We start from the raw sequence: 13,511 nt of genomic DNA on the forward strand, positions 1-13,511 counted from the left end.
GATGTGCCTCGCAGACCCAAAGACCCAGCCCATGTATGAGAGTAAAATGGACAGGGCTGAGGGAACAGATGGCTGTAGGAGGTAGCCCCAGGAAAGAGGTGAGAGATACCTGTTGGATCTATAGGAAGCTAGTGTAATTAAAGGCATGCCTCGTCTTATTGCACTTTGCTTTATTGTGTTTCCCAGATGTTGCGTTTTTTTGTTTTGTTTTTTTTTTAACAAATTGAAGGCAAGCAAAAATATTATGGCTCACTTTATTGTGGTGGTCTGAAACTGAGCCCACAGTATTTCCAAGGTATGCTTTTATCATAGGAGAACCAAGACTCAGAAGGTAAGGTGACTTGCTGGAAGGCAGGCAGCTAGTAAGAGCCACTTCTGGAACTGGACCCTAAGGCTGTCAGAACACAAGCGACTACAACTATGTGCTGGTAGGAATGACACTCCATCCTCCCCTCCAGCAGGGAGGGTCAGAATCCTCCAGTGTCAGGAATTTGGGATCCAGGTAGTGGACTGCCCCAGCCTTTGTCTACCTGTTTGCTGTCTGACTTGTCAGTAGCCCTTGTGGGAGGGATGGGGGGGTGGGGTGGGGGAAATCACTCAGCAGCTGGACTCCCTCTTCCACCTCCTCCCTTAACTCTAGAAAGAGGCAGGTGTTGGGTTTTCATTGTAATGAAATGGAGAGCACGTCAGAGTTTATCAACTGCTTATCAACCCATCCCTGACTTTGCTGCTCACTTGTGAAATAGCAGGGCAGGGATATTAGCCCCATTTTACTGGTGGAGAAACTAAGGCCCTGAGAGAAGAGAATCAGGCCAGAGTCCAGATCAGGACCAGATCCTCCCACCCCAGTTCAGCCCCTCAATTTCTGGTCTGGTGTCCTGGGCAAAGCCAGGGCAAACACTGGCCTGTCTGAGCCCAGAGCTCAGGTCAGTCCCTTTCCAGAAGGCTTTCTGCTCTTCCTTTCTGTCCTGTCCGAGAAAGCCCCATTATCTTAGGGGAGACCTTTATTTGCCAAACACCACCTGTCATCCACTCCATGCCTGTCCCGGTGATTCCAGAGCTGGCGCTGACACAGTGTGCTCTGGGTGAACTCACAGGCTGGAGGGAGAGTCATGTCAACAAACGAGCTTGGCAGGAGAGTGAAGCCCAACCACTGGGGACAGAAGGTCTCAGTTCTGTGTTCCTCTCCAGTCTTTGGAATTCATTCTCTCCTCTCCAGTCCCACTGCCCCATCCTAGCCCAATCTTCGGCACCTCTGACCCCGCCTCCTTCCTGCCTCAGTCTCTCTTCTAGCCTTTCTCCCACCCCTAGGGATCTTTCCAGGGAGTTAAGAGCAGAGTGGCCAGGAGCTCACACTGGTCACCAGGACTGAGGCCAAATCCTGCCAGGCCTGGGCAAGCTCCACGTCCCTCATCTGTAGAATTGGGACTGTGCCTACTTCACAATGTTGCTGTAAAGCCATTAAACCTTCTTTGTCCCTTCTAGAGACCCGATGTCTTCACCGTACATGCCCTGTACTTGTATGCCTGTCTTTGAATGGGCTCTTCACTTGCATGTCACCTTCTCCAACTCCCAAAGACATACTGACCATTCAAGGCTCTGTTCACCACACCAAATGTCACCACATCCCTGCCACCTGAACTGACTCCACCCCCAGCAGAAACTGCTCCCTCCTCTGGGTTTGCCTACTGGGCCACCCTATTTTCTAGTCCTCATCACATTCTTCCCTGTGCCATGAGTTGATTTCCGTCTGTCACCCTCCTACTCCCACCTGGACTGTGACTCCATGAGGGCATGCACCAGTTGGCAAAGGGACTGGAATAAAGCTAGCATCCATTTGCAGAATAATCATCGCTATCACTGATGGAGAGCTGCCAAGGTGTCCGGCCCTGTGCTAAAGGGCTCACATTGCATTTGATCCTCACAACCACCTGGAACAGGGACCATCTCTCTTTGAGGAAATAGCCTCACAAATCTGAATGGATGGTGTCTTGGATAAAGGAGACAACCATGGTTCAAAGTCAGGGCTTTCTGATTCCTCATGTACCATCCAGTTCCCTTCTGTGCTGTCTTCTTCCAGCAGCAGGTGGGGAGAGCACCCCCAAGCTCCCCCAACTCCTCTCAGGAGCTGGGAAGTCCAACCTTGGTGCACTTGGGTTACCCTGCCACCTAGAGGTGGCAGCCTCTGCCTTCCAGACGATGATATAATAGTAGTTGCACAACTCACAGATAATTTTGAAAGAAACTGTCAATTTCCTCTCCTGGGCACGGCAGAGGGTTGTGGCCGCCATCCCACCCAGGGTCCCCAACAGCCTCAGGACTCTAGGAGCCAAATATAGTCAAGGGTTGGAGTGATAAGGAAATGAAAATGCAAGACTGTAAAGTGACCCAGTTTTATTTTGGTTTTTGGAGGCCAATGGGGCATTGCTCCACTCTGCAAGAGTTAGGGCTGTAAGGTCTTTCCCTCCCCAGGGCGGAAGGCCCAAAGACCTCAAGGCCCAGGCAACCAGAGAGGAGGCCCCAGGGGATGGCAGCTCCAGGGACCCAGTGATCACAGTGGGTTGCACAAGGAGAGAGGGAGGAATCAGGCAGAGGCCTGGAATGGCTCAGATTGGGGGGGGGTTAGAGTGGGGGAGAGTGTGAGAGAGGACACGGAATCCAAGAACGTGGAGTCGGAAAGGGGGTCCAGCGCCCTTCACTTTACCGCTGAGGCTCCAGGTCAGAGAGGTGATGCCAAACTGTCATCCAGCAGAAGGCAGGGCCTGGAGTGACGCCAGGTGTCCTAGCTGTTAACTCGGTGCGTAGCCCGCTGCCTCCACCCTCACGGAGGGTGCGTGCTTGGACCCAGGCACTGGGTGCGCAGTCCGGTGGGCAGTCAGACCCCCGTTTACACTCGGGCACTCCAGGCAGGCGCCCGGCCGTGCTCAGCAGCTCACCGAGCCGGCGGGCGGCGCCGACCCCAAGTCTGAGAAGCAGTCGAACTCGCTCTGGCCCAGGAAGAGCACCGGCAGCTCGCGCACGCGGTGCAGCTCGAGCTCGACCTCCAGCGACATCAGCGCCTCTTCGTCGATGAGTTCGGCGTCCATGCCACCCAGGGCGTGCGCAGGCGGCGGCGGGGCCGGGGCGCCGGACTCCGGTTGCAGACCCGGGGGGCCTCCCGGGGCACCAGGGGTCGCGGTCGCACGGCCTGGGCACAGCGTCGCCACCGGCTGCAGGTGCGCGCAGCCGGCGGCCTGCGGCGGCACCGCTGCAAAGGGCTGGAAAGCTGGCTGCGGCCCAAAGGCCCCGTACGCCAGTGCCCCGGGTGGGGGCGGCGGCGGGCCCAGCGGAGCCCCCCGCGGCCGCAAACCGCTGTCCAGACCCGGGCCCGCGTACGGCTGCAGCGTCCGGAGCGCATGAGGACCATGGGCGGGCGCGGCGGGCGGCTGCCTCTGCACCAGGCGGTAACCCTCGGCGAGCATCAGGTGGTCGGCCATGACGGCGCGCCGGCTGCCTGCTGGGGCGGCGGGCGGATGGTCAGCGCGGGCGTTCCCCGGTCCCCGCCAGCTTTTCCTCTGCGACGAGGGGTCTGGGTCCCGTGCCCTCCCCGCAGCCCAGCCGGGCAAAGGAAAACTGAACCGGACCCGTGCTCCTGCCCAGCCCAGCCCAGGACCCACCGAACTGAGAGCTCCTGTGAGCCCAGTGGCTGGAACTCGTGGCGGCGAAGACAACGCACACCCACCAGAACCGACTCTGAGACCTCCGCGCCGCGGCTCCAGGCTCCGCGACTTCTTATACCCAGAGGTGTGGCTGCCCCGTCCCCGAGCGCTCATTGGCTGGATGAGACACCCCTGGGTGGGCCGCGCAGCGCTACCAGAAGGTCTTAACCCCGCCCCCGTTGAAGCTCCGCCCTTTGGACTCCCGGCAGTGCAGCCGGCTAGGAGCGCTACTTTTCCAAGGGTCTGGGTTTGACTATCCCAGGCTCAGTCTCAGTGCTGGCTGGGGCCAAGTTTGAACTGACCAGAAAGTGGGGTGGGAGTGCCAGAGTTTTAGGCCCCCAGAGCTGCTGGATCACAAGCCCAATCTCTTAATGTTTCAGATGGGGATCGAGGCTCAGTATCAGAAGGGGTTTCCGTGGGATTGCAAAGCAGACCCTGGAGAGAAGCGAGATTCAAACCCGGCCACTTCTACACCGGCACGGGCACCTTAGCAGGGCAGGGCCCTACAGGTCAGCTGCTTGTCCCCATAACCCCAGGGGAGCCAGCTGCTCCTTCTCCGGCTCTCACTCACTCGTCTGTGGAAGCATGTACTGAGTTGTTATTAAAACAATTTATGGGCAAGTCTCCTGGAAGACTTGTTCATCTTTGTGACCTCAGCACTTGGCCCAGAGCCTGGGCCAGAGCAGGCTTTTAGTAAAAGTTAGGTGAATGAACAAATGAGGGAATGAATTGCAACTCATTCTCCTGAGTTTTAGTTTCTTTGTCTGTAAAATAGTAACAATAGCAGCACCCACCCCACTGGGCTGTTGTGAGGGTTAAATGAGGCAACGTGATCACGCCTGTACAGCGCTCAACACAGCACCTGACACATACCGTGTTTCCGCGAAAATAACACCTGGCCGGACCATCGGCTCTAATGCGTCTTTTGGAGCAAAACTTAATATAAGACCCAGTATCATATCACATATCATATCATATCATAAGACCCGGTCTTCTAGTAAAATAAGACCGGGTCTTATATTAAGTTTTGCTCCAAAAGACGCATTAGAGCTGATGGTCCTGCCAGGTCTTATTTTCCAGGAAACACCGTAGTAGGTGTTCAAAATTGTACCTCAACTGAATGAAAGGCTGGTCTGTCACTGGAGACCTGAGTGGGGGATGTTGCACCTTCCCTAGATAACAATAATAACTTGGATGTTTTGAGTGCATTACCTTCTACAAGCATCTTATTGGGGGCAGGGCATGGATTATCAGCCCCATTTTGCAGATAATGAGACTGAGGTACACTAAGGGAAAGTGGCCTTTCTGGGGTCAAGCACAGCCAGAGCTAGCATGTCAATGCCTGTGTCCTCAGAGCAGCTGGAGTCTCTCCCTGTGGCCAGGAGACAGCCTCCCTGAACCTTGGTCTTCACAAGTTTGCCACTCCGCCCCTCCCTTCTCTGGCTCCCCTAGCTGGTAGTGGCCTTGGGACTTCCTGGTACTTGGGTTTATCCAGTTGGTGCAGAGAGGAGAGCCCTAGAGTGAGAGTCCAGAGGCCCTACTTCTAATCACATCCCCACCACCCGAAGAAGTATGACCGCTGGGTATTGGGAGACAGGTGTCACTTTGGTTCTAGGGCCTGGGCTTTCTGCTCAGCGAAAGGAGGCTGTAATCCTTGCCCTGTCACCCTGAGAGCTTGTGGGAAGGTCACAAGTGACCGTGGTGTGATCATATTTTTTGCAACGTGTAAAAGCTGCACACTGGAATTCATTCTCTTGAATCGCTCTCCAATTAAGGCTTCACACAGAAATTCCTAAACCTGGCTGCACCTCAGACTCACCTGAGGTGTATGTGGGGATTAAAGGGGAGGGGGCCTTGAAAAGTACCAAAACTCTGGCCCCACCCAAGCCTCCTGACTCAGACTTTTTGAGGGTATTTTAAATCATAAGAATTTGTATCTTTAAAAAGTAACCCTTCATTCTGACATAATCAATCTAAGGACAGCAACATTTGGCAGCCAGTGTGCCATTATACCATTTTCCTTTTTTAAAAAAGTGTGTATGTATGTGAATAATGTCTAAAAAGTTCTTTAATTTAGTCAACAAATATTTTTTGAACACTTACTCTATGTCAGGCATTAATCTGCTAGTGGTTTTTAAGCTTTTGGGATCAAGTAATTGTTTGAGAATGTAATGAAAGCTGCAGATGTCATGGTCACAAACTATTGCATATAAATCTGGCAGGTTAGCAGCTCTCTGAGAGATCCATGGGGTGCTCAGGGGTTCATGGAGTCTGGGTTAAGAACCCCTCTTAAGGGGGTGCTTAAAGACATAGTTAATAACGAACTAAGTAAAATAATTATCCACACGTTAGAAAGTGGAAGGTACTGTGGAAAAAAGGAAAAGTAAAGTAGGGAGGAGATTGGGGGTGCAGGGGGGCAGCCTGAGTATTGCATAGGATGGTCAGAGTAGGCCTCATTGAGACCATTTGATTTGAGCAAAGACTTGAAGGAGGAGAGGGCATTAACCACGTGTTGTCTGAGGCCAGAGCAATCCCAGTAGAGAGAAAAACTGGAGTGTCCTTGTAAAATTCTAGCACTAAGGAGCTTTTTAAAAATGCACATTCTGGGCCCCCATCCCAAACTGAATCAGTTTCTGAATCAGTAGCTCGGCTGGGGCTCAGCCATCTGCATTTTAATAAGCTCTGCAGGTGAAGCCCCTGAGTTAGGGTAACATCTCAAGGCAGGTGTGAGCAACAGCCAGGGGGGAGTGTGGCTGGAGCAGAGGAAGCTTGGGGGTGGGGGAGGCTGTCAGAGAGGAGGAGGATCATATGGGGCCTTACAGGGCCCTGTAAGGACTTTGGCAGAGGACTGACATGATTTAACTCATGCTGTGACAGCCTTGCTCTGGTTGGACCCCATTTGTGCCTAGTGTTTCCATGAACAGCCTCCTTGCTCTGCCTTGGCCTTCGGGGCTCTTGCTCTTCTCTCTGCCTGGAATGCCCTTCTCGCAGACATCCACATGATCCAGTCCTTCCCTTTGTTCTCATCTCCATCTAAAAGTCACCCCCTCAGAGACCTTCCCTGACCAAGCTTTACCCTCTCCCCCTGCTCTGTTTTTCTTCTTAGCACCTCCCACCACTTGGCATTATTTCGGGTAATGTCTCCCCACTAGCAGCTCGGCTCCCTGAGAGCAGAGGCTTTGAATGTCTTGCACAGAATGTTCTGCACAGTATATCTAAGACATCAGAAGAGTGCTGGGCGCAGAGTAGGGATTTAAGTGTCTCTTGAATGAATAAGTTAGGCAGAGCAGAGCCTATTATCTTTTTTGACAAAGGAGGAGCCCAGAAAATAACTCAGGAAGTTGGCTGAGGTCACAAGGTGTGTGTGGCGGAGCCAGGGTTGGAAGCAACGTTTGTAGTCCTTGGAGCACAGCACTCCCCACTGATGCAAACTGCTTACATCCTGAGTGATGTCTTTATGAGCCCATTGGGGGGAGGGTCAGCGGGAAGCTCTTGAGTTGACAGGGCCCCAGTAGTTCTTGGCTCTGACCAATGGAAGGAACTGGTAAGTCCTAGATGGTCTTGCGCCACCAAGTGAGAATGCAGTTCTTCGTGCTCCTTCCTTATATCCAGTCCCCTTTCTTGAGAACATACAGAATGATGCACCCCAAGTGGCTTCTGCCTCCCCCAAAGACTGCGTGTCCTGGTCGTCAGGATCTCTTGGGTTTTACTCTTGCTGACAACCCCATTTCCACTACCCAAGGCAAAGCAAGGCTCAGACAAGTCTTAACAAATACTTCTCCATGGATTGACTGAGACTGGGAGGCTCATGAGAGGTACCTGGGAAGACCTGGCTCGAGAACTTATGGACTGGCTGCCCGGTCCCTGGCTGCTGCCCCCACCACTGCCCCAGCTGCTTGGCAGACTTGGCACTTAAACCTGGAGACTGCTCTGAGACTTGAGGTCCAGGCTCTGACTGGCAAGGAAAGTTTGTCTCTTCTGCAGCTTTTTCTTTAGGTTACATAGGAGAGGAGAAGTTTCTAGCACGTCCCTTAAGAGCCACGTCCTCCAAGAGCCCCCAGCTGATGATTTGCACCAGTGTAGGTGGTGCTCAGATGATAAGAACGAGGCTACTGTGCCTGATTGTAACAAGATTAATATTAATTAATGTTTATCGAGTATTTACTATGTACCAGACATGGGTTGGAGGATGTACATATATTATCTTATTTAACCCTCATGAAAAACCTGTGAGTAGCTACTTCTATCATTCCCATTTCACAGAGAAGAAAACCAGGACTCAGAGAGAGAAGTGACTTACCCAAGGTCACACAGCTAGTCATGGAGGAAAGGAGTGTAGCAGTCCCACTAGTTGTCTCCCATTTTCACTCTCTCTTCTTTACCAGCATGCCAGGTAAGTTTCACCCCAACAGATCCAGCTGTTTACCTTGCTCAGAATATTCTCCTCCCTCATCACCATATCTGCTTGGCTGATTCTCTCACCTCCTTCAAGTCTTTGCTCAAATACGACCTTTCTTTTATCCTGACTCTCCTATTTCATTGAAGTGGTTTCGAAAAACGTTCACACATTCTTTGATACTCCTCCTTAAACCCCCCCTCTCCTAAATGTGGGCTGGACATAGTGACTCACTTCGAACAAATAGAACAGAGGAGAAGTTGTTTCCAAAACTAGATCATAAAAAACATGTGCATTTCTCCTTGCTCTTTCTCTCTTGAATCACTTGCTCTGGTGATGTTAGTTGATGTGTCATGAACACACTCAAGGAGCCCGATGGAGATGCCTACATAGCAAGCAACCACGGCTTCCTGCCATCACTCAGTGAGGAACTAAGGCCTTTTGCCAACAGCCGTATGTGTGAGTCTCAGAAGCAGACCCTCAAGCCCCAGACAAACTTTCAGAGGATGGCAGGCAGCCCCAGCTAACATCTTGTTTGTAATCCTGTGAGAGACCTTGAGCCAAAATGACCTACCTAGCCTTTCTTAGATTCTTGACCCACAGAAACTGAGATAATAAATGTTTGTTGCTTTAAGCTGCTAAGTTTTGGGGTGATTTTTTATACAGTAATAGATAACTAATACATTGATACAGCAACCGGCCCCTGTTCCATCCCCCAAATGGGCCTCACTTTGCTCTACTTTTTATTTTTTCTAAGCATTTATCATCTTCTAATACATTAAATAAGTCACCTATTTATTATGTTTAATTGTTTATCTCCCCACCACTAGAATGTCAGCTCCACAGCAGGGAACTTTATCTGTTTCATTATTGATTTATCCCTAACACCTTGAATAGTTCCTGGCAATACCCTATTTCATTAAAAAATGAGATATTATCAATATAAGGCGATTCTAATTTTGGAAAAGTTAAAATGTAAAACAGAATTCATGGGCCTGAGAATCAATAAAATATGGTTGTAGGAGCTCACTAAGCATTAGAATATAGAATGAGAGAATGCTGATTTTATTGAGGGCAGCAATATGCCCAGACAAAAATCAGACACATTCCTGGCCAATGAGACGTAAGCAGAAGAGGTTGGGTGGGGCTTCCTGGAAAACTGTTTAAAAATAGATGGAATTATGGAGAATAGGTAAATCCAGAGACAAAACAAATGGTGGTGTTTTCCAGGGGCTGAGAGAATGGGGAGCAACTGCTTAATGGGTACCGGGTTCCTCTTAGGGTGATAAAAATGGTTTGGAACTAGATAGTTGGTGGTTACACAATATGGAATGTATTAAATGGCACTGAATTGTTCATTTAAAAATGGTTAGTTTTATGTTATTTGCATTTCACTTCAATTAAAAAAACAACCAGTGGATTCAGCCAGCAGTCACTTTTTGTTTTTTGCCTTTCCTCCTTTCCTGCCAGGGGTAAGGATGTGATGTCTAGAGAGGTAGCAGCCATTCTTTCAGCATGAGAAGAAAATAATAATAATAATAATGGCTAACATTTATAGAACACTTAACATGTGCCGATACTGTTCTAAGCTCTTTACACATATCAAGTTGCTTGATCTTTATTTATTTTATCTTCCTGTAAGGAAGGTAGTTATTCCCATTTTATAGATGAGAAAACTGGTACAGAGAAGAAAAATGATGGCACATGCTAAGGATGGCAGAGTAGAATCTAGGAGGAGCCTGGACCCTCCATGCACCATGGCGTCTCTGTAGCAGTCCCGGAAGACCTACTTTGGTCTTCTTACTACGTTATTTGAAAAAAGTATACCCCATTTAGTGAAGCCACTGTAGTTAGGTTTCTGTTCCATGCATCCTGAGATTCAAAGTTAGGTGGATGTGACTTTAGTGCAAGTGCTCTCCTAGCCTGCAAATCAGTTATCAAGTGCTTTTTGGTCACTCTGATCCCACTGGATGGTGGTCCTCTTGAGGGTAGAGATGGGATCTCCTTCCACCCCGAAGCCCTGTTCCCCATACAGGACCTGGTTGGTACTAAGCAGTGCAGTATGTTGATGGAATTAGCGGTTTGGACCAGCAAAAGAGCTCTGAGTTCAGGGAGGGAGACTTTCCTAGAAGTAACACAGACATCAAAGATGCTGTGAGCCTGGAGGTAGGTGAAGAGGTTAAGGAAGAGTGAGTCTTCTCGGATGGACAGTGTCTGGACTGACGTGGGCAGGGAAATGGGCTTTCTCAACAAAGAGCACAGCTCTGAAATGAAAGCACCAAGGCATGAATGTACAGCGTGAAGTTTAGCAAGTACCAGGTAGCTGGGTGGAGCTACCTAGAATAATGGTTATTTGTGTCTGGAGAGGAAGAAATCTGGCCTGAGCAGGGAAGGCCCTTGACTGTCAGCACTCACAATTCTGAAAACCATGTGCAGAGTTTCTACATTTTCTCACAAATAATCCAAGAAAGAGAAAAAGCCGGAGGATTTCACCCATTTTACAGAAAGGAATTGAGATAGAGACAGGTGGATAGTTGCGTAGTTAGCCAGCAGCAAGGATGGGATTTGAACCTGGATCATTTTAAAAAAAAATTTTGGGGGGGCAGGGGAACAGTCTGTTTCTCCAGGGCCCATTAGCTCCAAGTTGTTGTCCTTCAATCTAGTTGTGGAGGGCACAGCTCAGTTCCAAGTCTAGTTGCCATTTTCAATCTTGGTTGCTGTGGGCTCAGACAACCATCCCATGAGGGAATTGAACCGGCAACCCTGTTGTTCAGAGCTCAGCCGCTCTGAAGCTGGGTCATTTGACTTTACATCGCCTGCTGGAGCAAGGGATTGTCAGTGACTCTGGGTGGGGAAGGGCCATGGAAGGTCTCTGAGCAGGACAGTGATAATCCGCCTATTGGAACTTTCTCTCCTGCCAGTGGAAAAGACAGGATGGATTTGAGGTAAACTGCTGGGGCTTGGTAACAGACTCATTCATTCATTCATTCATTCATTCATTCATTCATTCATTCATTCATTCATTCAACAAGTACTTACTGAGCTCCTACTCTGTGCCAGGCACTTCCTGACATCATGGAGCTTATAATTTAGTGACAACAGAGACAGGAACTAAGTGAAGAAACAAAACGATTAAACTGTCAAAGCTAGGAAGGAAACAAGCAGGGTGATTGGAACTTCCTTTAGCAAGAGGGGTCAGGGCCAGCCTCCCGAACAGGTAACGTTAGACTGAACCTGAAGGAGGTGAGGAGCCAACTTGCAAAGAACAGAGGGAAGATGTTCTGGGCAAGAAGCCGCACGTGCAAAGGCTCAGGTGGGAAAGGGCTGGTGGGCTTGAGGGACTGAACGAAGGCCCTGAGTCTGGAGGGGGGTGAGCTGAGGGTTAGTGGTCAGACAGGTAGGCAAGTGGCAGGTTGTGTTGGCACCGAGGGGCTGAGTCAAGGGGTTGGATGTGTTTCAAGTACGATGGGAAACCACTGGAGCCAGGAGTCCCCCCTTGGTACCCCGATCAGGACAGGAACCTTGTGACCCTGTGGAAGAGGGAGATTAGGGAGGGTCCAAGGGGCTTAACCACTTACAGCGGAGTCATATTTACATTTTAAAATCAGCATGTAAGGCAAAAACCACATGTAGTCCTTAAGACTCCCCTGTGGAGCTTATTACACTTACATCTTACCATATATAGTATATACAAACATACCTAATATAAAAAATTCACCTATCCAATATACAACTTAATATTACTCTAAACACATAAAAGGGAGAGATAAAGCTGAGAGTCAGTGAGTGCCCATATGGCATATTTGTGTGAGGCCCCTACAATGGATGCTGTGGGTGCCCCGCCTGGATCCCCTTTCCTGGCTGGTGCACCCACCTCTGAGCTGCCGCGATGTGGCTGCTAACAATCACAGCTGCCCCCTTCTCTTGAGACTTACCCTCAGCCAGATGGAAGACACCCCCGCCCAACCCCTGCCAATCCCAAGACAGACTGGTGAGGGTACAATAGACCAGTCCCCTTGCCTCAATGTGAAGCTGGCTGTGTGGGGGCAGCTGGCGCTCCAGAGCTCCCCGTGGGCCAGGCTGAGACTGCATCCCTCTGCCTGCCCCCAACTCTCTCAGTCTTCTTCTCCTGAGAACTCTGCTTCTAGGGAATCTGACCTTGAAGGGCATGCCTGTTAGGTGTCAAGTGGTTGATATTCACTGTCTTATTTAATCCTCACAGTAACTCTTGCAGGGATCTGCCTTGCTCATGGTGACGCTCCTCCGAGGAGTGCCCCCTTGCTCACTTTACCCGTGGGGGTCCCCAGTTGTGCTATGTGACCCACCTTTGCTGGACATAGACCCCTGTGCCATAGACCAGAGTGGTGGATCTTAGGTCCAAGCTGGGCCAGATTCTTTCTCCCAGCAGTTTGGAATTGGGACTGAAAGATAGCAGCCAGCCTGAATGAGGCTGGGACTGTCACACGTACACCTATGTGTGAGCTGTGGTGCAGCCAGCTTTTGCCACAGGCACCAGATAAATGGAAGAAGCCTGTCTGCAGAGGGAGAAAAATGAAGTGAGCGCAGAGGAAAAGCAATGAGAGGGGAGACGGAGAGGGAGTCCTGCCTGAATTTCTGATGGACTTACAGGCTCCTGTGGTCCTGGAGTTTCAGGAGGTGCCCTGGTCTCCAGCTGACACAGTCCTGATTTTGTTTGCGCTAGCTTGAGAGACACAAAAGGCATTGGTTAAGATGGAGAGTTTTGTCCCCATTTTACAGATGATGAGAAATAAGCTCAGGAAGGGTAGATCACCAGCTGATGGGAACACCGCCAGAACTTGATGCAGCTAGATGTCACATCGAGGTCTGGCTCATTCCAAGGTCAAATTCCTTTCATTGTTCAGCCTGCCTTCCCTGTGCTCATGCCTGCGCACTGGGGACAAGGCTCAGGGCACGTGGGTGCTGTATGTCTGAGCATCCCAACTCTGGGCTGACAGAAATTGCTTTCGTTGGCTCAGGAATTCCTGAGCTGCCTCAGAAGATGGCAAAGGTGTCACTTCACCCTGGCAGGTGCTACTTCTGACCTGGAATCCACAGATATCCTGTGAACAACTGGCCTGTGCCCAGCTTTGCAGCCAGGCTCAAAGGATGGCCCAAGAACCGTTGATCCTTCTCCTGAGGATGACCTTGACCTCTGGTGGCTGTGTAACTGGGACTGAGACCCTGCACATCTGTGGGAAGGGGAGTTTGGCCTGAACTGCATTTCCTCACCAGCATCACCCATCCCTTAAGAATCGGGCTGATAAACGAGTCCATGCTGAGCCCAAACCAGGCATGATTAATTACTTCCTCCTCTGTTTCTGCTGCTGCTGCATCCTGTGCCTGAGTCATTTCCGCCTCCCTGGTACCTAACACAACGCCTAGCACAAAATAGGTAT

At 50.4% G+C, this 13,511-nt stretch overlaps 1 protein-coding gene across 2 annotated transcripts; it reads right to left on the minus strand.

Moving 5' to 3' along the window:
- Positions 1–2,379: 2,379 nt before the first annotated feature.
- On the minus strand, positions 2,380–3,813 carry CITED4 (Cbp/p300 interacting transactivator with ED-rich tail 4). Of its 2 annotated transcripts, none has more exons than XM_019737091.3 (2): positions 3,657–3,813; positions 2,380–3,493 (listed from the first exon to the last, which is right to left on the minus strand). In XM_019737091.3, the coding sequence occupies exon 2, from the start codon at positions 3,474–3,476 to the stop codon at positions 2,925–2,927; it is 552 nt and encodes a 183-aa protein (XP_019592650.2). In that variant the 5' UTR covers positions 3,477–3,493; positions 3,657–3,813; the 3' UTR covers positions 2,380–2,924. The 2 variants fall into 2 exon arrangements, with proteins under 2 accessions (XP_019592650.2, XP_019592651.2); XM_019737092.3 differs by having other exon boundaries at positions 2,380–3,496; positions 3,657–3,781.
- Between the last annotated feature and the right edge of the window lie 9,698 nt (positions 3,814–13,511).

This window comes from Rhinolophus sinicus, chromosome 14 (genome assembly GCF_057876585.1).
Source record: "Rhinolophus sinicus isolate RSI-liver-muscle chromosome 14, RSI-T2T, whole genome shotgun sequence".
NCBI lineage: Eukaryota > Metazoa > Chordata > Mammalia > Chiroptera > Rhinolophidae > Rhinolophus > Rhinolophus sinicus.